The 25,930-nt window shown below is 36.5% G+C and overlaps 1 protein-coding gene across 1 annotated transcript in view; it reads left to right on the top strand.

Moving 5' to 3' along the window:
* The window catches only part of ADAM23 (Disintegrin and metalloproteinase domain-containing protein 23), a 135,471-nt gene extending 119,401 nt beyond the window's left edge, over positions 1–16,070 (top strand). Inside the window, exons 23-28 of the mRNA XM_051208403.1 lie at positions 279–678; positions 2,091–2,810; positions 6,803–7,267; positions 11,396–12,138; positions 13,405–13,842; positions 14,587–16,070. Of these exons, the coding sequence (XP_051064262.1) occupies positions 279–678; positions 2,091–2,810; positions 6,803–7,267; positions 11,396–12,138; positions 13,405–13,842; positions 14,587–14,607 (2,787 nt within the window). The 3' untranslated portion in view covers positions 14,608–16,070. The remainder of the gene's footprint in view (positions 1–278; positions 679–2,090; positions 2,811–6,802; positions 7,268–11,395; positions 12,139–13,404; positions 13,843–14,586) is intronic.
* Positions 16,071–25,930: the final 9,860 nt, after the last annotated feature.

The raw sequence follows: 25,930 nt of genomic DNA on the forward strand, positions 1-25,930 counted from the left end.
GTACATCATCTGCTTTGGTTTGGGCGCTCGGGCAGTATTTCAACCCTCACACATACATATATTTGGTACCTCCTTGTAACATTGTTTATGTGTTTAAATAAAATAAATTTTTGACTTATAAACGATCAACAACGTATCGATGAAAATAAAAGGAACATGAAAAATAGTATCTATAGTCATTCACACTAAATTTTTAGAACCATTACTTAAAACAATCATAAAATATATAGATAAAACAGTTAAAACGGTTTATTTACTATGTATTTTTCTTGTTATAGGATCAACGTAGTTCTCATCGACACAGTCGTAAACATCATCGTCGTCATTGTCGATATCGTAAACACCATGGACATCATAAACGTCATAGTGAATCTAATCAAGAAATCTCCGGAACAATTAATCTTACCGGTGAATCATTAGGATCGTCTTCTAGTACGACTAATAATTGTAATTCTGGAATTTCCGAAGCATCTTCATCATCTTCTGGACTAACGACAGTCTCTTGTCATCGTCGACGTTCAAGAACACGAAGTATAACAGATGAAGATTGTACAACTTCCGGTTCACGAAGAAGTAGTCCTTTACCACCAGCTCCAACAATATTATGTAATGTAGGCCAGCAAACTGATGAGTTGAGTTTATTGAAAGTAGCTGGTCTTACAATATCGTCTAAAACTGGTAAGTTACCTACAATTGATTTATTATATGTATGTACTCTGATTTGACTGCTTACTTCAACTCTAAATCTACTTCTAACATATTTGTAGATATTTATCCAAATGAGTTTGGTAACTAATTGGAAATGGTTATCTTGCAAAATTGACATTGTTGTATACTTCAATCTATACCAATCAAACGGTTATTTTATTTTGCAGTTATCAATGCTTGAATAACAGTCAGTATCCGACTGGGTTAATGTCTAAGCTTTCGCGCGCGAGACTGAGAGTACTGGGTTCGAGTTCCGCGTGCGGGATCATGGATGCTCACTGCTGACGTGTCCCATACTAGAACGAAACGGCTGTCCAGTGCTTTCAGGTTTTCAATGGTGGTCTAACATTGATCAATTCATGATCTCAATTAAAAACTCAACAACCTCCACAATCCTATATTAATATTTTACAATTGTAATTAATGCTTCAATAACAGTCGGCTAATAGTTGAAACACATTTGTCTCTCAACCACTAGTTAACATTTTTAAGCTCCTCCCCCCCCCCGAAAAACACTTCAGTTAGATAAACAGCTGACTGTTATTACTAACTATCATGCATAAACGGTACTGCTCAAAAGTGAATGCACATGCATGTACTTAGTAAGTGACATTAATTATTATTCATATTTAGATAATAATTGAGTACTGTAAATAAGTATACACAAAATGTTATATTATGTACATTTTATGATATTGCGCTGAAAATTATTCACAATGTCTTACGTTATTGATATGAGTCATTTGTTACTTTCGTTAGCATTACCAGTAGTATTACTATCTGGGATAGTTCAGATCATGAACTAAACTTAGTCACATAAACACTGAAAACCAGGAGGCATTGAACAACTGTTTCGTACTAGTACGGGACTCCTGAACATTACGCACCCATAACTCTACCTGAGAAGATCGAACTAAAGAGTATCAGGTCTCATCGGTGCAAGTTGCCACACCACTTTAACTCAGAGATGAAATTAGTAAGACAAATTCAAGATGAGTAGAAACACTAACACTATCAACTGGGTTCACAGTGAGTGCTTAACCTTTATACCCCTGAGTTGAGATGTACACCATCGAATCCCAACTCACTTGTCAAAATGTTATGCGCCCGACATGAGATCTAAATATCCTAAGTTCGAACCTCATCCTCAGGTGAACTGCTCAATGTACAGTCCTGAGAACTCCCGTACTAGTACGAAACAGCTGTCCGGTACTTCATGGTTTTGTACAGTTATCTAACTAAGATCGCTCCGCAATGTAAGCCATGGAATTTCCCAATCTCTGCAAATCCTTCATTTTCATTATACTTACATAAATATTTGTGTGTGTGAAAGTGGGTGTATTTACACTCCCATCTTTATTGTTTGTATTCTTACTTTGAAGGTGCTAATTCTGAGTCAGCGAATAATAATATCAAGAGTAATAATGAAAATCGTAAATCTTATTTAGATTCTGAAGGTGAATGGGAAGAAGTTGAATGTAATGAATCAGGTTGTGAAGAATGTCAAAATTCAATTCACACAACAACAACGGCTACTACTACTGATAAAAGTATTAATAGTCATGGAAATAAACAATCGAAACATTTAACAACTACATCACCTCCTATCCTTTCGTCACCTTCCCATCCAACTATTATTTTGCAGAATAGAATAAATCAATTACATTCAACATCATCGAATAATTTCAATCCATTATGTGTAACATTAAATAACCAACAACAACCATTGTATAATCTATCAACTCCCCCGACTAATTCATCATTATCGATGATCAATAGTAAACAACAATCGAATTCAACTAATTCATCGTTAGGTTCATCGAAAACATCACGATCTGCTGGTGGATTTAGTAGTAGTGGTGGAAGTACTGGTTTAGCAAATTTATCATCACCGCCACTACCTCCTCCATCTTTATCGACCAATAATCCTATTACTACCATCACGACAACTACTACTACGAATAATAGTAATAATGATAATAATCATTCAAATGTAACTTCTATGCAATTACAACAATACAAACAATCACAGTTATCAGGAATAAAACAACAACAATTTATCGGTATGATGAACAACAATAATCAAACGAAATTCAATTCGGGTAAGTTCAATATTCAACTTGTTTCTTTTAAAAAAAAAATGGGACTTTATTCAGTTTACAACTTTTTTAACTAGAAAGAAACATACATACTAAATTCTACTGTTTAACTAGGATTCATATTCTGACGAGACTATAATTTATGGACGAACTAATCAAATATAAGATAATAGGTCTCGGATTTCGGTGCGAAATTCACTCATTATTTTGGTTAGATAGAGTTTTGGCATTATAGCTTATGTCGGTTCGTGATGAAAACCCTGAATTTGGTTTCTAACACCGATTACCACGACGCGCAACGCTAACCGGTGTTGGAGATGGTTGGAAGAAAGTTAGGGGTGACCAAACCAAAACAGTCCTTGAAGTCACTAATTTCTGGTCAGAGCCGTGTTGGTAGATGCAGACTATTTGGTTGGAGTCCGCGTGACTATCGTAGCCAATGGTTGGAGACTTTTGGTGACCTGGCTCAGAATTGATCACAATGGCGTAGGTGTATACACACTTTGTCTTCTTTTAAACTAAGAGATTAAAATTGCTTCATATCTTTCTTTCTACCAACTAATTCTTTCTTCCTGTACTATATCCTTATTGCAATTTTTCTTTTATATATTACCACCACTGAATTAACTACTTTTATGAGTCCGGTGTCCATCTTGTTGTGTTAATGAGGTATGGCAACTTGGACCGATGCATATATGTGCCTGGTCCTACGTTGTAGCTGACTGACTGACTTCTAACCATAATCATCAACTGTAAATCATAATTCTGTTTCCTCATACAGGTTTACAACCCTCATTTGGTTCTGGTTATTAGGTGGACACTCTCAAGGTCAGATTAGCGTTGCTCAAAGGTCGTCCATAAATTATAGTCTCACATATATGTTTATATTTTTGTGACCAGTTAATTTGATTCCAATTCGATTAAACAAATGAATATAAATCTTCCATTTTAACTTCATGTATATTACAAATTGGTTAACCCCCTTTTTATGTGATAGCGGTAATAAGAAACCAAATACAAGTTTAATTGGATGAATTTATTTCAGACATAGACATTGAAAATGAGAAGCAGAGAAGCCGAGCTTATTAACTTCTATTGTTAAAGTGTGACTTAATATTTATAGCCAGACTAAAATGAACTAGATTTATGGTGAATAGGATAAGCGATACATATACATACGTTAATGTAAAAACAGTTAAGATTATAAACAAATAATTGACAAGGTCAAAATGTGACTCAAGAAGAATAGATAAATTAATCTGTGCGGAAGCTAGAATAATCCCATGTGGACTTGAAATGGTACTTAGACACTACAATATATTTGTACTCAATCAGAGTAAACAACAAAACGAACTAATGTCATATAAAGAAAACAGTCGACAACTATGAATTAGTAGTATAGAGTCAATTGTCTTATATTGTTTGACATATATCAACACAAAAGTGTGAAGAAAGTTACTATTCAGTTATTAAGTTATACTGGATTTTTATTCACTTAGTATTTATTCCTCAATTGGGACCCTAATTGACTGTACATGTTTGGATTCGTAGTAAAAATCAATGAATACAATCCCAGAGAAATTTCCTAATCAATAATAAACTATGATTAATTAAAAAAAAATTGAGCGTCGAATAAAATAAATTCAGATGAACAAAAAGAGTGATTGTTGTGTACACTGATGTGTGCTCCCAAATGCCCTGGTACGGCCGAGAGTGAGGAGAGTCCGCTCTCCCTCTCGGAATGCTCTCACATGGCCACGCGTATATAGCCTCTGCCAGGGAAGTATTACTTACTGCCTTCTCGCACCACGGGTGTTGTTTACGAAAATGAGAGGACGAAAAGCAAATGTCCGGCGCCTTAACCGGATTCCAAACCAATGGTGCACATGGGCTCCAGTATCCTGCGGGAACAAATGGCATATGAACCAATCATTGATCACCGGCTACCATGGGACTGCATCTCCTTACGATGCTCCACTGCCTTGTGGATCAGACCTTCAGGTCGAAGGCTCGGGGAGTGGCCCCCTGAGAAAACCACGTGGTTCGGTTTGGGCACCCGGGCAGTATCACAGCCCTCACACATATCGGATGATATTTGTGTGGCGCATATCTATTTGGTGCCTCCTTGTACCAATGTCTATGTGTTAAAATAAATAAAAAAACACTGGTGTGTCTTTTTATTGTTTGAATCTTAGTTTGGTCACCATCGAAAAAGAGGAAGAATTAGATAGCTGTTTTGTCCTGCCTACACACAAATCCACTAGAGAGGTTCATACCATGGACTTTTGGTCTCAAATGCTAACGCTTAACTTATAGCCCACTGAATCAACATCCTATAGTGTAAATGTTTAATATAAATCAACTTGCGATATTGCGTGTCCGTCTTCAATTACCTAATATGTAAAACTATCTCACTCGGCATAGTTGAAAATCACTAGCCACGGCTTCTCACTAGAACTCCAAGAATTAGATCTTAACGTTAGTCACTAATGAGTACATGATTATTATTCGTGTCATAGAGATTGTAGAATTTCCATAGTTTAAATTAGTGGTCTAGAGGTTAAGCGTTCGAGCACGAGACCGAAGGTCCTGAGTTTGATCCCCTTTGGCACATTCATAGATTTGGACTGTTGGAGAGTCCCCGACTATGACAAAAAAGCTATCTAGTGCTTCCTAGTTTTCAATGGTGGTCTAATAGAACTCTTTTTAGTTTTTTATGTAATTGCTTTAACTACTCATTAGTAGTATGTTACTTTAAAATATACATTTAAATCTAATAGACGGTAAACTTTCCCTCCACTGAGTAAATTTATTACTTTTGTTCAGTAATTGAGTTTTTCAATAGAAACAAACATTTCTCCCTCTAAAAATGAGTAGTTTCTGTTATGTTCAAGAATCTTCTCATGAAATTGCATAAAACTTGTCTATTTGATTTAATTTAGAAATATCAGTCTGAATTTTAAACAGTTTCGTATTCTATGTAAGTTTCTTCTGAAATGTTGTATCATGATCATACTGACAAAGTCAAATGTAAAAAAGAACTTTAAAATAGAATTAATTTGATGAAAGCCGACATCCTTGTAAATAGAACCTGTGATTATGGTCACGGATTTTATTGAATATCAATTCCAAATATGTAAGTAGATTAAACGATAGTAGTTTCAAGGATTTGTGGAGATTCTAGTATTTTTACAGCTGACATCACGAAGTGATGTTAGCTAGACCACGATTTAAACCTGAAAACACTAGATCGCCGTTTGGTCCTAGTGAAGGACTCTTCAGCTGTAGCTATCCACGACCTTGAACCTGGGGATCAAACCCAGGAACCTCAGTCTCGGTGGTGATGGGTTCATGATTTCAATGGAACTCAACAATTTTCACAATCCTTTATTCACTGTTGTCTATGTATTTATCGTCCACAGGAAATGAATGAACGGTGGTTCAGGATCATGGATTGATCAGAGTTAGACATTAACACCATTGGATGCCGGTTCAGTGGTCTAGAGGTTAAGCGTTCACGCGCGAAACCGAAAGTGCTGGATTCGATTCCTGGTTGTGGGTGTAGTGGGTGCGCACTGCTGAGGAGTCACATACTGAGGTGAAATGTTCATACTGTGTTTCTAAGTTACATAATAATCAATAATTAGTTTAGGTTATAAAATATATCATATTAAAGGTGACAAATTGAACAACAAGAACAGTTGACTCAGTATGGATAAGCACAAAATTGACTTAATCCAATATGACCGGACGGATAAAAAATGTATCGAATTGTAAAACAACAGTCTGTTTACGACTGACCTGTGATAATACAAAGAAGAAAATTGTTCAATAGAAAAACAAAACTAGTCACTAATAAGTAACACGGAACTATCATATCCGTTCAATAATTTCTTACTAAAAGCTTTACATTTTTCTAATTTCTTTTTGTGGTCTCATTCCCCTTACTTTACTATTCAACTTTATATCCATCTATACAACAAATATATGTATAGAAGAATATACTGGTCAACATAGTGAACCAGAAGTGGATGCTCATTTAAACATTGGATCCATGATAAATCGTCAAATAAATGAACAACAAAATTTAGTGAATAAATTACAAACTGATTCTAATCATCATCATCAGCATCAGCAGCAGCATCATCATCAACAACAACCACCACCACCACAACATTATAATCCGTTTTATCTACCATCAAAATCATCTGTAAAGAATTCATATGCTCAATCATCAGAATCACAATCTCAATTAAATAACTTATTATTGCATCAACAACAAGTCAAGTCATCAATTCAAAATAATAATAATAATAACAAGCCTAATTCTTTACAATTATTCACTTCACCTGAAATAATTCATAGAAGTGTTAATAATATGACAAACAACAGATCTGTGTATGACTCAAGTCTTCAAATGATGGATAATAATAATAATAATACTCATAATAATATACAAGGTAAGTTAGTCATCTTTAAATTGGTAATAGTTGTTGTATAAAAATTAATTTAACTAATGCACTGATGTGATAGGCTTCTGTTGGGGGGGGACTCATAATGTTCTGTGAAATAAAGTTCAAAGGGTTCTTGAAGCATTTTATCCAATCAGCATTGAATAGAAGTTTCCCAGAAACATTTAGAAAGTGAAGAGTCAAGTGTCATGTTTCTGATTGGATGATTACTTACCCTGCTACTATGTTTGGTGGAAGGGTTCCAGAAGCCCAAGGTTGTCTGAAATGCTATAAATACCCTAAATTTTCTGTATATAAACTAACCTTGGAGTAAATCGTTCTACGGATATTTCGCTCCTTTTCTATCATGTTCAACTTGTCGGGTAGATTTACCTGGATTTATTAGAAGAGCTTAGGAAACCGATTCAAGAGTTCAATCAGAAGGTTTATCAGCTTCAAGATCCTGGATCATTGGGTGTGAACTATTCTTTTTGTTGTTATATATTGAGAGACCAATGGATTTAGGAAATTGTAAGATTGTCAGAGAATTTTTAAAAGTATGACATTCAGGTCAACTGAATGTATATCTAATCTATTAACCTATAATGAAAGAGTTCGATTAGTTGGAAGATTATATATCAACTAACAAAGATAGTCAATGTGAATATGGAAATAAATGTCAGTCAGTCATCTACAGCGTGGGACCAGGTACATATATGCATCGGTCCAAGTTGCCACACCTCATTAGCACAACATGATAAACACCAAATTCATAGTAGTTAATTCAATGGTGGTAATATATAAAAGAAAGACTGTAGGTAAGGATATAGTACAGGAAGAAATAATCAGTTCGTACAAAGAAAAATATGAAGCGATTTTAATCTCTTAGTTTAAGGGAAGATAGAGAGTGTATACACCTACGCCATTGTGATCGATTCTGAGCCAGGTCACCAAGAGTCTCCAACCATTGGTTACGATAGTGACGCAGACTCCAACCAAATAGTCTGCATCTACCAACACGGCTCTGACCAGAAATTATTGACTTCAAGGACTGTTTTGGTATGGTCGCCCCTAACTTTCTTCCATTCATCTCCAACACTAGTCAGCATTGCGTGTCGTGGTAATCGATGCTCAGGCATATGTAACACGTGGTCCAACCATCTTAGTCGGTGAATATTTACAACCTCATCAACTTATTTACCATCCTTCCCTAATACTCTGAGTCTAACCTCACTATTACTTACCCGATGATTACAGCAGATGCGAGCAGTATTTCCAAGCCGTCCACAAAAATAAATGTAGACAAAAAAAGAAATAAAACTAACGATGGCAGTTAATCACAAACAACTCCATCTTAATCAGACTGACTTGATACTTGTAGAATAATTAGAGAACTCGTTTCTCCATAAACTAGACGATAATGTTATTGTGTAAGATGATATTTTAACAATTAAATTGTTCAGTGCAAAGAAGGCAACACTATCAAGACGAACATGTAAATAGTTTGTAAACTTGTATTATTATTCACAAATTTATTGCAGTTTTTCTCACTTTCATACAAATAATTCGTTTCTTCGATTGGAATGATGAAAGAACAACATTTAAATATCAGTATGGGGTTGTGGAGATTATTAAGTTTTTGATTGAGATCATGAATCGATTGGAGCTAATCTGTATCGGGTAGCGATTCTCCCCCTCGAAATGCAAAATGTTGCTTCATGATTGGGTTGCATTGACACCCGAACTAATGATAGGGAGTGAAGTAGTTGAGTGTGTCGACCGCTTCACTTATCTTGGAAGTCTCATCAGCCCTTGTGGTCTGGTGTTTGACGAAATCTCAGCAGGGACACAGAAGGCTCGACTAGCTTTTACCAACTTGCGTCATTTATGGCGTAGACGAGATATCTGTCTATCAACCAAAGGACGTGTTTACTGCGCAGCAGTTCGTTCCGTCCTACTTTATGGCAGTGAAACATGGCCGGTAATAGTAGAGGATATTCGTAGGTTACTAGTATTTGATCATAGGTGTCTTCGAAATATTGCTCGTATATCCTGGGACTATCGAGTAAGTAACGCAGTTGTTAGGAAACGGGTACTAGGTAAGGATGGCAAATCAATTGATGACGTAGTGAAACTTCATCAGTTGAGATGGCTGGGACACGTGTTACGTATGCCCAACGACCGACTGCCTCGACGTGCTATGTTCAGTGGTATAGGAGTAGGTTGGAAGAAAGCTAGGGGCGGCCAGACCAAAACATGGCACAAGTCCATGAAGTCACTGACAAGTGAACTGAGTCATGTTGGTAGGTGTAGACTACCTGGTTGGGGACCACGAGATGATAGCAACCGATGGTTAGAGACCCTGAATGACATGGCTCAAAATCGTTTGCAATGGCGCAGGTGCATACAGTCTTTGTGTTCTCCCAAATTTTGATCTCCTTATTCCTCCCTGTCTTTTTTTTCTCTTCCCAAATTTATTTCACTGTATTATACTCTTTAAATAACATCTCCAAACTCTAATTTTCCTGATTACTACTTATACTCTTATTACCTCTACCACTACGGGATTTGAATCGACCACTGCATCTGTGTGCTGATGTGGTGTGGCAACTCGAACTGATGTACGTACGTACAAAGTTCTACGTTGTTACTGACTGACTGACTGAGAAATAAGTATCTACTTCAGTACAATGGGAGATGGTCGCGCAATTTCGTGGATTGGTTGAGGTTACACATTAACATCCTTAGATGCCGGCTCAGTGGTCTAGAGGTTAGGCGTTCGCGCGTGAGACCGAAGGTCCTGGGTTCGGATTCCGCCAGCGAGGACGTGGACGCGCACTACTGAGGAGTCCCACAATAGGATGGAACAGCCGTCCAGTGCTCCGAGGTTTCCAATGGTAGTCTAACATCAGTCGGTTCATGATCTCGATCGAAAAAATTTGAATAGTTTGAATTTATTAAATGAATGTTTTTCAACTGTTTACCACTTCGATTATATTGAAAAATGACGCTGACTGTGACTACATTGAAGTGATAAAGATTATTTATGATTGTCTTCTTATTGCTCTCTCTGTCTCTCTCTCTCTCTCTTGGTAATATATAATGATAAAGATTTAGGAGGATTTGAATAGGTTTCAGGAATTGAACGAATGAATGAATAAAGGAATAAATAATTCATTATGTACTAAGGAACTGCTTAGTAATTATACACCTAAGACCTTTAGGTCTAACGGAAAATACCTAATCGTTAGAATCACTTAGTCAGCAATCAATTAATTTGTGATATTGCTTAATGATTACCCATCGGCATTGTTGAAAACTTGTTTCACTGACAATATTTATTGAACTCCACCAGTTATTTCTTCTCACTAAAACTTCAAGAACATCTTGAAGTAAATCATATTAGTGAATTAACTATTATCGTTTATTTTAACAGTTGAATTCACTAGTTAATCTGAGCTAGACCACTATTGAAAACATGGATGCATTGGACTGCCGTTTCGTCCTAGTTCGGGACTCTTCATCAGTGCGCATTCACGATCCCGTACTACAATCTCCAAAAATCCCCATACTGATATTATAATTTAGTTGAAGAGATTTTGTGAATCATATTCCTTTGTAGTAGGTTAGGGACTATCTGGGGGATATTTGAATTACAGGGTCTTTCAGATACAAAACTCAATGTAGTTAATCAACTTTTAGTGACCAAATCCTATTTATTTTAAATAAATAAATAGTTTAATGAGATGATTGCACAGTACAACAAATAGAAAACAATTGATTGTTTATCCGTTAAGTAATGATCATCTATTAGAAACTTGACGGACCGTCATGAGTTCATTCCTCTTTTGTGTTGAGTTATGGGGATCTATTTGTGATGAATCCTAAAACAGGATAAAACATTTATCCATTCTTCGCCTTTGTTTTTTTAATTAATTGTCTATCTGAAGTTACAGGTTTGAACCATGTACAAATTTAGATTAGTTGAAGCAATCGGTTGCTAGTACCGTATTATCTCTGAGATGAACAATCTAAACGAAAGTCAAGTACATAGATATTATGCTCAATAAACCAATTACAGTTTTTTTTTAAATGATTATTATTAACCCTAATATTTATTAATTGATTTGTATATAGGTAACTTGGAGTTATACTATCAACATCCATATGAAGATGTTGCTACAGATGATTATGCTGAAACTAATAGTCAATTAAATTGTACATCTCTACAACAAAATCAATCTTTTAACCAATCACTTTTATCTCACTATCCACAAAAACAGTTTCAATCGTATTTATCACCAACTGAACCATCACTACCACCACTACCACCAACATTAACACCTACACAACAACATATATATCATCAACATGATGGTTGTGGTCCATTATTATTACCACCACCAATATCTACTAGTTCTCTGTTGTACAATAATGAAGTGAACAATCGATTCGGTTATTCAAGAACGGCAACATTGGATGAAGATGATAAATTAAGTTTAGATGAAGACAGTGAAATGATGCACTTTACAAATTCACAAACGAATAATAATAATTCGGTTAGTATTACTATGACGACAACAACAATAACTACTATTACTACTACTGCTACTAATCTTAGTAATGGTGGTAATAATAATAATAATACTCACTTGAGTAGTATGTTTAATCCATATACTGTTGCGTTTATCAATAATAGTCCATCAAATTATATTCAATCGAATCCATCACACCATACTACTTTATCACATTTCAATCCATCATATTCTGTATGGAATACTAATGATTCAGTTCATCATCGTATGAATAATAATAATAATATTAACAACAAATATAGAATGAATGATAATCCGTCAATCATTTATCCTAGTGATCAAATGGTATGTTTTTTACTATGTTGAGTAACAGTTATATAGTTGTAGTGTTGTCTAGGATTAATTGTCGTAGTTGTTTGGAATGTGTTTCTCTCTCTCCCTCTCGTCGCAAAATATTGCTTCATGACTATGTCTGGGTCAGCTTCTAAACGAATGACGGAGGAGTGAAGTAGTCGGGAGAGTCACTTATCTCAGAAGTTCAACGAACCTCGGTGAGGTTGGTGTGTGATGAGATCTTAGCGTGAATTCAGAAAATTTGCCTAATATTTGCCAACTTGCCTTATTTATTGATGGCTCAGATGAGATGTTCATCTGGTAACCACAGGACAAGTTTACTGAGCAGCATTTTGCTCTATTCTACGTTATAACTATTAAACATGGCCTTTAAAACTAAATGATATTCGTAGGTCGCAAATATTTGTCCACAGATGCCTTCTAGGAGGATTGCTAGCATCACTGATTGAATGTCCTTTTAGATTTAGGCATAGGATACTAGGAAAAGATCTCAAATTAGGTGGCGAACTCCTGGATCTTCATCAGTTGAATTGGTCAAGACATGTGTTACGTATGACCAACACCAGGTGGTGTTAATTGGTGTAGGAGAGGTGGTTGAACGAAAACTAGGGTTGACCAGAACAAGACATGGTAACAGTCCTTGAAATCATTTAACGTTGATTTTAATCATGTTGATATAGGTTCAGACTGCCTAGTTGGGGTCAGCTCGATAAACCTCAATTCAGTGGTTGGGGACGTTAGTTGACATGGGTTTAAGGTTGTGTGCCGATGATGAAGTAGAGAGAAGGAATTGGAGTTAGGGTTTTCATCACGTACGTGCATCAGCGGTACTACAAGAATTTCCTATTGTAGCCAATGTAGATGAATGAATTTCGCACAAAAATCGAACAGTCTATATTTTAGATCATTCATGCATATTTGCTGTTTTCTAATCGGGCGAATACGTCAAAAAATCATTAGTCGTTTAATGAGTTGATCGTGATTGTCCCTGTTGTTCATCCTTACCATTCCCTCTTCTCTAATCATATTCCTAATATTCAGTTTTTCTCATTACCATCGCTACTGCAATTACTTTTACTCTGTTTTTATTCATGTCGTCATGCTAAGGTGTTGATATGGCAAATTAGACCAACGTATCAGCCTCTACAGTGAATATTACTGACTATCATTCAAAAAATCTAATTGTTAAGTGACTCTTTGGGGAAAATTATTGATTGATTCCCAATTTTTTTCCACTGTTTATTTTACTTAAAATAGAATAGTGCCAAAGATGGTGTTGTTGGTATTACAGGTTCCAGTGGAATTACACATCCTCTATTAAATGATATTGATGATGTAGGCAGTGATTTTAGTCTGTCTGTTTTTCGTCGTAGTGATGATATTTGTGGCCCTTCATCGTTATCAAATCGAATATTCAATAATAACAATGGTAATAATAATGATCTCATTATGAATAATCTCCTACCATCATCACAAACCACACAATTACAACATAATAATTATCAACAACAATCTACGGAACATCATAGTTCTAGTGATATTGCTGGCATGATGGATGTTCGTAGTAATGATGGAACATGTGATGAATCAGATGCTAGTTCACTACCGGAACAAGGCTGTGATTTAATGCATTTAGCTCAATTACGTATATCAGCAAGACCGAATCCACTATTAAACGATTTGGCGAAACAACAGGTAATCTTTTCTATAGTGGAAAACCTTTTTTCATTGTTTAGGTTTAGTTTAAATGATTAAACATGTACACATATGTGTTCCGATTATAGAAGGGGGTGTTACCTTAAACTAGCCGTGCAATTTTGAAAATTATGTCGTGGATTGACGCTAGTTAGAGAATCATTAAAGATCGGGAAACGTTGGATAGCTATTTCATTTTAGTATGGAGCTCCTCTGTAATGTGTATCCACAACCTCATAGGGAGTCAAACGTTCATGTCCCGTAGAAAGCGCTTGAATTCTAACTCAGTGGCATAAGGGTCAAGTGCTCACCTCGAGGCTTGACAATGGTCTTTGGTTCGATCCCCGATAGGATCTCGGATCAACATTACCATTTTGACTTAGTAATATTTATTGTTAGATGGTCAACAGAAAAACTTGAGTCCTACGGCACATCAGTCGCACATTGAACAGCTCAGTAATAACGTCCCAAACTGTGGGGCGAAGTGATGCGGGTTTGTATCCATAAAATAGCGTCAGTTATATCGAATTTATAATTACACAGGTTTCCCAATCGACTATCCCAAACCAAGGTACAGTTGATGTCAAGTTACTTTGACTATTAGTTACCCTATCACATATTAACCGAAAGAATCCGATTAGCATTTAAGTTGTACTAAACAATAATGATATTTATCACCTAATACTTAGTAATCAATTAATTGTAATGAATATCGACTTTTTCATTGATTTTATTTTAAAACAGGTACAAAGAAACAACAAGTAGACAGTAATACTCTCTGTCTCTCTGCGTATGTATCTATGATTTCTCAGCATAATTCGTTTGACAACAATAATGCAACAATAGCGACTATCGCTACTATGAACATCAATGATCGTTTCTTCATACAAATCATAATCTTTTCGAAATTTAATTTAGGTAGGAGCTGAATAAAAGTGAATACTCTTTTTTACTTCCATACACCAACTTGTGCATTATACCCATGATCTCTATCTCTCTCTCTTCCTCTAGGAGGTAATGAAATGGTGCTCTTTTTTGTTCTATGTGTGATGTTGTTATTTTGTCTGTGACCGCATTTGAATCTTCTTTTTTTTCGTTAATTTTTTTTTGCCTTATAACATTGTAACTATGGTTGTTTATATCCATATACAAATACAGAATTATTATTAGGGATTATTAATCTCTATATTTATAATGAGTTTCTATGTGTATTTCGATAGTTGGTTTCTCGTTTGTTTGTTTGTTTTTGTACAGTTTTTTTATACGTAATTTTCTCTCTTTTTTTATACATAAAAAATGTTTCTTTTTAACCAGTTTATATATATTCATTTATATACGTATACATATAAATCTATTAACTTATTGTTAGCTGATGATGATGATGACTATAGGCGATAATTCTCTCCATTAGCCTTTATTATCAGTTTCTATATTGAAGATTCATTTATTTTCTTTCTATCTAGTCTTGTTCTTCGTTTTTTCCTTGTTTCACCTGGGGGTTCCTTTTTGTTATTCAGTTCTTTTAAATAAGAAACTGAATTGCTTCAATTATTGACCATTGAATAATGATAACAGCATAAACGGTTTATGTGTGTGTGCGTACGTACGTGCGCTCACTCACTTGTTCGTTCTTTTCAAACATCAAAACAGACACTGGCATCGAAGGACAAGAGTAAAAGAAAACCGAACTACAAGTAGCAACACTGTTTTTTTTCTAACCATTATTCAACATTGAATTGTATTTAAACCTTAATCATCAATATTCTCCTTCATTGAAACTTGTTCAATTTTTTATGACTGTTAGGGAATAATTCATAAAAAGAGAATTTGTATTTTATTTCATTAATAAAATGTGAAATCAATGAGCGCGCGGGGGAGGGCTAAGGGTGTCCTTCTTTTTTTTTTTTACCTTGGGACACTCAATCAATAAACAAAGAATTACTATCCATTATTATTGTCACTATGTCAACATGTTTTTTTTTATGTAAATGAATAAAATACATTTCAATTGTGCATTTGATCGATGTAATTATTCTTTATTATTATTATGATGATGATCATCTTAATTCTTAGCCTTTTTATTTGTTTTTATGAATTATTTTATTGTTTGTATCATACATGATTGTTTTGTCACCTTTTTTGAAATTTTAATGATTTAAGAACAGTTTTATTGTTCATTTAATGAAAATCAATGAATGGAAAGAGGGTGTTTTTTTCCTTTATGTAAACACCTTTCTACACAATTTCTCTTTATATATATATATATTTACATACAATAAATGAATATACTATTATTTGATAGTTGAGAGAGTTATATTCATTTATGTCATATTCAGTGTTTTGTTATCGCAAGTTGTTACACTCTGTGGTGCAAAATCAACTACAGATCAACAAAAGTATAAATCCACTGATATATATATACATCCAATGATATATTTAACCAGTAATATAAGCAGAAATAGATGGTGGCTAGTAGTATAGTCCAGTGTCAGTTGGATGTACTTGCCATATGCCAAGATTGATGTTTACCAAGTACCGTTCGCTTTAAATATCGCGTCATCTACTTAGCTACTGAGTTAAAATAGCCACTGGCCACCTGTTACGTATACCTGAACACCGATTATCATGACGCGCAACACTAACCGGTGTTGGAGATGGTTGGAAGTTAGGGGCGGCCAAACCAAAACGTAGCATCAGTGCTTGAAGTCACTAACTTCTAGTCTGAGCCATGTTGGTAGATGCAGACTACTTGGTTGGAGTCTGCGTCACTATCGTAACCAATGGTTGGAGACTCTGTGTGACATGGCTCAGAATCGATCACGATGGCGTAGGTGTATACATTCTCTGTCTTCCCTTGAACCATGAGATTAGAATCGCTTCATATCTTTCTTTCTCCCAGTACTATATCCTTATATGCAATCTTTCTTTTATATATTACCACAATTGAATTAACTGCTATGAATTTGGTGTTCATCATGTTGTGTTAATGAGGTATGGCAACTTGTAGCGATGCATATATGTGCTTGGTCCTACGTTGTAGCTGACTAACTGGCTTGTGTAATGAGGTGAAGCTTAATTCATTTGTATTGGTTGTTTTCATTTCCCCATTGGTGTTTAGATCTGAAATTAGTCAGTCTTTTTTTGGCATATATATATATACATACATCCTGTACGGATTGCTTCGATATAGTCATATCACAAGCATTTCTTAGCAGAGATAGATGGTGGCTAGTGGTGTAATTAACTAATAAATGCACATAGGGAAAGGGTGAACATGTGTATTAAGCTGTTTAATAACGAAATATTTAGCTACGAGTATAGGAACGACAAATCGTCAGCCAGTTCTTGGCTGATCAAAATTATTTTTAAAAAAAAGCACCTTTTGTAAATGGATAGTTCATGAGAAAGAAAACAAATAATATTACAAAGTGTAAACAGATCTTATACAACTAACAATTTTATCACTGTCTCCCACAGGTTAACATGCCTGTAAATTTGAAACACAACGACATATAAATTCGTCATTATGAAGATCCTATTTCGAGCCCTTAAAAAGACCCAAATAGATTTTCCGAATTTCCCAAATTCTTCCTGGCTAAGGAATCAATTTTAGAATTTAAGATTAGAAGTTAGGGCCCTAATGTACAAATACTTGGTAGCCATAGAGTTTGAAAGCTTACGGTTAAGATTAGGAAATTAGAATTAAGATCGGTATTATGATATTGTGGTCAAGATTTAGGATCATTCGCTGGATATATACATCCTACATACAAAGACTCGAGCATTTAATACGATCACTTCATGAAAATCGTAATTTCTGGTTTTCATTTTTAACCCTCTGAGCGCTATACAGAAGTGCTTGTACAACTTATCTTGCGCGAAATAAGATAAATCACTTATCTCCAACTTTAGCTCAAACGCTTGACAGTTGTTTTCTCGACTCGGATTGACTTGTCGTTGTGCTATTGTTTTGTTGATTATCAACTTGTTCATTGATGTGTTTATTTCTGTATTCATGTCAAGGATGTTTTAGAACATTGTAGAGCCGCGATTTTATGAATGAATCGTGTTCAGCATTCATAAAACACCACCCCATCCACTTCGGTTGGAATAGTGGTGGATAATATCACTAGCCTCGTGCTATTTGGCACTCGAACGAGCTTCATAGTAATTAGGCTAATCTTCACATTGCGACTTGGTCGATAGAACTAGACCAGCAATCAAAGACTGGACGTTGGTTCCAACTCAATGATCAATCGGTCGTAAATGCCACGCTTATACAAAAGTTCGGTAGAAATTGTGGACTTATATTACAAATCTTTTTAGACTGTAAACTTTTGAAGACGTCATGGGTGGTTACCAGGATTAGGCAACCTCGTTGACTTTGATATACATGTTACGCAGGAGGATTTTATTATTCGTCATGAAGAACTCCGAGGAATTGTTAAATGAGTACAGTGCTGATCAATAAGTGAGAACCATTGATACAATATGACTGAGTGAACCTTGCTCACTATACCAAATTATTGGCAAAAATAAATAAATAATGCAATATTATATGACAAGACCATTAGCCAGAAGAATAGTTTTTTGTCTAATAAAATAACACGCTCAAACGCGATATTACTACAATATAAATGTGATAAATTGACATAGACGGTTGCAGGACACCAGTTATTTTGGATTACTCACACTCCAATGAATTAAGAACTGAGTGCTATTTCGCCTAACTCCTCCATTTCACTTCAATTAACTCTCACTTATTGTGACGTACTAACTACATTGAAGTTGGTCAAGCCCTTTGAGGTAAAGCCTGTTGGTTTTTCTGATAGATGAAAACCAGACTATAAGGCAAATATATCCGCTACAGGTATGTTTTTAAGGAAAATCGTGGTGCTTGGGTCAAGTATACGTTACATGCATAGCAGTAACACATGTTTCCACTTATGCATCACTTGGCATACACATAGGCACACGCGTTACTTGGGTGGGAGAATGATCACCACTCCCTTCACTTGTATATGCTACTCACTATTTTTATTTTACAGACCTGTTTTTTGTTCTGATTAGGCCGATTTTTTGCCGTCGGGCAGACTATTTTTCTGGATCGTTGCGTACACCTACATACCACAATGGTACAGGTCGAGACTTACAGCTATATATATATATATATATATATATATATATATATATATATATATATATAAAGGACAGTCGTAAATGATTTTTGTTACCTTGATGAATGGCTACCGAAGTTACAGCATATGAAGTGGTTGACTAATCCGATATCCTCCGAACGCCCAAGTTAGATCGTGAGGTTACCCTCACTACCCAGCAGGATCGCAAGGAGGCTTTTAGTCGGATTTTGCTGCTTAAACTAAGTCTCGCATGTTGCAAATTCCCTAGCACACAAATCGATTTAATTCACCATTAAGTTACTTCTGACCAAATAATAACTGTCTTGACTAATTATACATTTAAATTTTACTGCAATACTTTCGTCTACTTAAGGTGTTCACCTGTTAGTGCTACTTCTGAGCAATTTTTTGAAGATAGAAGATGAGAAAATGACTCAATTAGATCACATATACTATACGGTCTTTTTTTCCCGAATGTCATCTTACCTCTATCGATAAGATTATATAATCTTATAACTAAACTGGCTTATCTTTCTCCTCAACATCAGTGGTTAGAAGTCAGCAATCTAGACCACTAGATGACTTTCAACCGGTATGCGTAACAGGTTCAAAACTCTCCCCACTTTATTATTTCACTTTAAAAAGACTAGTTATGTCTAGAGCCACGTGAACCTGTACACTCGGTTGTGGAATAATTGCGTAAAGACAATATGTGAAATTCATATTCAACATTTTTAAAACAACAGTTGACTTGACAATGATCCGGATATATTCAGTTGACCATTTGATCTATTCTTTCTCAATACACGGAAAGTTTGGAAAATACTAATGCTTCTGTTTTGATAGAGTCTTCGGAGGTTTTACATTTATTTCCTATAGTAATAGTAAGCACCTGACAAGTCGAATTTCCTGCCCTGTATCACTTCTGCGTGTATTTCGCAGATAATTCGTTATTACCTGATATTATGAATTGTCTAGTCTACGAAAAGAACTTATACATATTTATCATTGGTAATACATGAAAGTGCCCAGGACAGAGTGGGTTGGAGAATGCTGGTCGGCGGAACAAAAAAACGGTATGCTAGTGAATGATACATAGAACGAAGGCTCGTGTTATGTAGAATAAGATAGGGACAAAAATAAATATGAGTGTTTTACAGGGTTTGAATGAAATGCAATAACGTCCCAAGAAAATAGCTTTCGTAATTGTCTGGGCTTCTTAATTCCCCGTTCACAACAGCGGCCTATGCTCCATTAGGAGTAACAGGCGTAAGTAAGTAAGTAAGTAATACATGAAAGTAATCAGAAAGAAGAACATACAAATGATTCATTTAATTATAAAGCTTCGTTTTCATAATTAGAAAAGTAATATGCTCTTGTGTTATTATTCTTTCAGAAGACTAATAAATAATAATGATCGTACATTAGTCCTTATCCGTCTTTAACTCAGATGAATTTTTACGCAGCCTTACAAGTTTTTCTACAAAATAATTACTTGTTTAGTTAAGCAATCATATTAATACCTTCACACTGGATTAAGGCATTTGTACGAGAAACAGGAAAAAAGATATTGCCGCCGAAACGTTCGTATATAGGCTACGAAAAGAGTGGTTAAAACAGGAAATCAAGTAGTTAGGCTACCTGTGAGGGAACAGTTTGTTTCAATTCGTTTTGGACAGTTTCTTGTATAACTATCTAAAAAAAATTATCATTACCATAGCGCAAAGACCAAACATACCTGTTCACTCAACGTAGGCATGGCTTGATGCTCATGTATTCGGAAGCAATTTATTTTACAGGTGGACATCAGAAAATGGTGCGTTTGTTAACTAGTGAACAACATTGGTTCAAAACACATGTCTTTAATGACAGAAAAGGACACTAATTGATATCTATTTTATTTATTTAAACACATAAACATTGGTGCAAAGGGGCATCAAAATATATACGAACCACACAAATCATTGAGATTGTGATGGGATGCCGCCTAGTTGCTCAAACTGAAGCAGATGGTTTACTTAGGGGACCACCTCACCCCGAGACTTTGGCCCACAGGTTTGAATAACGTCTAATGCGGTTCCATAATAACCAGTGAACAAGAATAGTTTCATATGTCATTTGTTCCTCAGGCTCATGCCCACCATTGGTTCGAGATCAGGGTTTTACAACCCCAATAGGTAGATCCTCCGTGCCCACTTACGCGGTTTAAGCGCCGGATATAAATTGGCAATAGCAAAATACAGACCCATATATAAAAAACGGCAACTATTGTAGTTCTTAAAGTAGCAACATGTCTACACAACATAAACCTACACTTTTTAGAAAAACTAAATTCTACATAAACAATGCGTCTGATTTTTCGAAGAAACTAGAGTCTAATAAAGCAGCATTGGCGTGGATTTAATCCATAAACCAATCTGTTACACTGTACTCAGATATGTAACTGATTTCTCGATTTTCGTTAAATCGTTCAAATGCTTGTGGACGGAATAGAAGAAGCTTTCGCTTAACAGGCTTCCGTGTCTAGTAGCAATGGACCACCAAATCCTCCAGGCAGGCACCTAGGTATGTTAACAATAAAAGAGGAAAAAGAAGTTGGCAAATCATAATATAATGCTGTCCTTGATCCTTAAGAATAGGTCAAGTTGTCTCTTGAAGGACTCCTGGGAAGTCACTCGGACTAGCTCGGCCGGCAGCGAGTTCCAGCATTTGACAACTCTTAAGGAGTAGAAGTTGTGTCTACAGTCCGTTCTGCTATGTTGTGTCTCCAGTTTCTGGGTGTTACCCCTTAGGTTAGTGTTCGAACTAAGCTTAAGTAGGTGTTTAAGAGAATGTCCAGAAGTGTTAAGAATACTATAAGCCACTAATAGATCACCTCTAAGACGTCTATACTCTAATGGGTAAAGGTCTAGTGAATGGAGGCGCTCTTCTTAAGGTTTAAATTTGAGCCCTCGAACTGATTCCGTGGCTCACCGTTGGATACGCTCCAAAGTGTCCTTATCCTTTTGGAGTGAGGGAGGAAGTACTATGTTTCCGTACTCTAAATGGGGACGGATGAAACTATTGGAGATTATATGTAAAGTTCTTCCGTCAAACTGTCCAAAAATGCGCTTCAACGTTACCACTGCAAGGTTTGCTCGGAAGGCATTTTTGTCACAGTTAGCGTAAGACTTTAAATCATGGAGCACCAGGACTCCTAAATCTTTTAGACTTGGGATACTACTAGAGAGGAGTTTCCTAAGTTATAACTTTAGTCTGCGATATGTCGCAGATGGACCACTTTACACTTTGAAGTGTTAAAGGTAAGTCCGTTATCGTCTGCCCAACTTTGAAGTCGAGTCAGATCCTCCTGAAGTGCTTGTATATCGTCTTGATTGCACATCTCTCTCCAAAGTTTAACATCATCGGCAAAGAGTAATAATCCTGACGTTACCTGTCGAGGAAGATCATTTATGTAGATCAAGAAGAGAAGAGGTCCTAGTACTGAGCCCTGGGGACCCCACTAGGACATTCCATAGCCTGAGATAAAGTGAAATTAACCCAAACCTTAAAGTGTCGATTTTTCAGGTATGAAGTAAGCCGATCAATTAAAAGTGGTCTGATACCCAATCGTTTGAGCTTATTGATAAGACATGTATGGTTAACCTTACCAAAAGCTTTTGAGAAATCTAGGCAGATGATACCAACCTTCCCCTTGTGATCGAGGATGCTTGTCCATCTGTCCACCGCAGTCAGCAGGTTGGTTATACAAGAGTAACCTTCCCTGAAGCCATGCTGTTGGGGTGAGAAGAAATTTAAGGACAGTAAATAGTCATTTATACCATCGCATATCAGGGACTCCATGGTTTTTGAAGGTATTGAGAGAAGAGCCACCGGTTGGTAACTTGAAGGTTCGCTGCGCCGACCTCCTTTGAAAATTGGTGTGATGTGAGCCAGCTTCCAATCTTCCGTTAGTTTTCCTCGGCGTAGCGAGTGGGAGAACATCATGCTAAGCGGCGTTGCCAGGATTGAGGCTGCTTCCTTCAGTATGGCAGAATGGACCATATCCGGGCCAGGAGAAGTGTCTAATCTTAAGTGCTGCAGTTTCCAGAACACCAAGTCAGCGCTTAGGTTCACTTCGGAAAGTCCTGTGAAACTGCAGATTACTGTCATCAGTAAAGTTGATGTCGGTCGGTTGAAATGTCTGAGAGTAATGTTCAACCAGAAGGTTAGCGGCGTCGCCATCGTTGTTGGTCGGACCGTTAAGACCTAGCAGTTGGGGAACTCCAGTTTTGGCTTGACGAAGAGAGGCTGCATAACGGAATAAGCTTTTCAGATTAGAGACAAATTTGTCCATAAGCTTTGTCTGGTACTAAAGCCTGTCTTCTCTTATAGCCTTCGTGCATATGTTCCTTATATGTTTATATTGCCTGTACGCTCCGTCGTTGTCAGTTCGTTTGTATTGCGCCCAACAGTGCCTTTTGCGGATTAGCAGGCGAAGGGTACGGTTCTTGATTATTGTAGATAGCTTGCAGCTTTTGGGAACCGTTTGAGGAACTGAATAGTTCGTAGCACATAAGAGCGTGTGCAGTAAGAAGTCCCAATGAGCATCCACATCGAGTTGAGGGTGAACATCCCAATCCACCTGTTGTAGATAGTCGCGTAGAGCTGGCACATTCAACCGTTTAAAATTCCAACGCAAGTTATTGGTGGGATACCTTAGCTTAGTTTTGCTGACAAAACTGAAGGCTATGACGGCATGGTCGCTTTTTCCCAGGGGAGCCAGGATTGAGAGGTTGTCAACTAGGAATTTGTTATGCTTCGTTATTGCTTGAATGCGATTACTGATGCGTCTTACTCGAACGAACGAAGGATCAATGACTCAGCGACTCGATAGCCTATTCTGGTCCGTTGTCCCCAACTCTGCTAACTCGATCAAGAAGTCTGGGTAAGGTGTAGAAAGTGTATTCTACAGACAACAGCAGATAACAAGTCAGGCAGGCAGATCAGATCAAGCATACAAGTCAAGCGTATTTATACAAATATTTACAATCGATATTGTCATGGAAGATTTTTGAACATTAATCAACAATTGACTGCTATTTGAACATTTAATCGATAGTTCATCAATTGACCTATTTCTACATTTAATCGATAGTTCATCAATTGACCTATCTGCACATTTAATCGATAAGTAAATTACAAAATTTGAGTTTTGAGGATCTATCGTCCCCAACACTCCTCCCCTTTTTAGAAGATCCGGAGTTGATATCCGGATTTTAAGTTTTCCAGGTCCATCCTCCCCCACGAAACAGTGTTGGATCTTCATATGCCCACGTTATAATTAACTTGAATTTATTTAAGACATATTTATCGCACTGAACAGAGAATTGACTGAAAGTGACTAAGTCTTGAGGCTGAACGACACTTGATATGAGGTGTTCGAAGTTTAATTCTTCTGAAAAATTGTGACCAAATTTATTTGGAATCTTATTTGTAGATAATGGATCATCAAGGTAATTAGCATCTATCAAAATTGTATTAAGTTTTTGATCATCATTTGATGCATCTGACATATTTTCTGGTAAAAGAGAATCTTGATAATAAGATTTGTCAAAAACATCTGTCGCAGACTGATGAGAACCATTTGAAGAAGTTGTATTCAGTGTACTGCTCGATTTGTTTTCTGTTTCATGGGTGGTTATTGCGACAATTCTATGAGCATTTACCAGGGAGTGTGTTTGTGAACTGGATAAGTCACCGTCTGCACATGCTGTTTTGGGGATAATGGAGTTTGAGTCCATTACCGGGCATGTTTCTGGAATGGAGAGGACTGGACCACTGGGCGAATCTTGAGTGACTGTTGTACCGTTTGAAATACGGTTTATCGGGGATTCATTGGGGCTGTAAACATTTTCCAGCTCTGTGTGCAGTTGAGAGATCAATCCATCCACTTCCGTTGCATCTCCAAAGCATGAGTGATTTAACAGCTGCGTGCGTAATTTGACTAAAAACTGCAACTGTCTTTCAAATAGCAGCCGTACTCGATCGGAAGGGAGAGTCATTTTTTTTTATTCAGCACCGGTAATGAAAATTACTGTTTGATTAATGACCAATGTTGCTGAAGGACACTGATGACAAATCTGGGTGCTGAAGGCTGACTTTGGATTGTTCTTTTTTTTTTACCCCGTCGCCAATTGTTATGCCTCAAAGGGACTGCCGATTATATGACAGTGACTTATCGATCGGATCAAGGATTCAGCGACTCGATAGCCTATTCTGGTCCGTTGTCCCCAACTCTGCTAACTCGATCAAGAAGTCTGGGTAAGGTGTAGAAAGTGTATTCTACAGACAACAGCAGATAACAAGTCAGGCAGGCAGATCAGATCAAGCATACAAGTCAAGCGTATTTATACAAATATTTACAATCGATATTGTCATGGAAGATTTTTGAACATTAATCAACAATTGACTGCTATTTGAACATTTAATCGATAGTTCATCAATTGACCTATTTGTACATTTAATCGATAGTTCATCAATTGACCTATCTGCACATTTAATCGATAAGTAAATTACAAAATTTGAGTTTTGAGGATCCATCGTCCCCAACAGAATTCTTCGTTTGTGAATACACAGTCTAAGCGCGACGGTATCTGACTGTTTCTCCAACGAGTTGCCGACCTCACATAATCCCAAATCCTCAATGAGGTTGAAGAACCGAGCTTCAATTGAGTTATCGCCTCCAGTATACGTATGTTCTGCGAAGTTGACTCTAGGGAGATTAAAGTCCCCTAGAATCAGGATGTGTGTGAAACCGAGACGAGTAGAGCGGGATAGTTCTTCCAGCATACGACTGTCGTACTCGATGTCGACGGTGGGCTTCCTATATATGAGTCCGACTAGACACCTCGAAGTAGCAGACAATCTTACAGAGCACCACATGGATTCCTCAAGATTGTTAAACTCGA

Source organism: Schistosoma haematobium, chromosome 7 (assembly GCF_000699445.3).
Source record: "Schistosoma haematobium chromosome 7, whole genome shotgun sequence".
NCBI classification, from domain to species: Eukaryota; Metazoa; Platyhelminthes; class Trematoda; order Strigeidida; family Schistosomatidae; genus Schistosoma; species Schistosoma haematobium.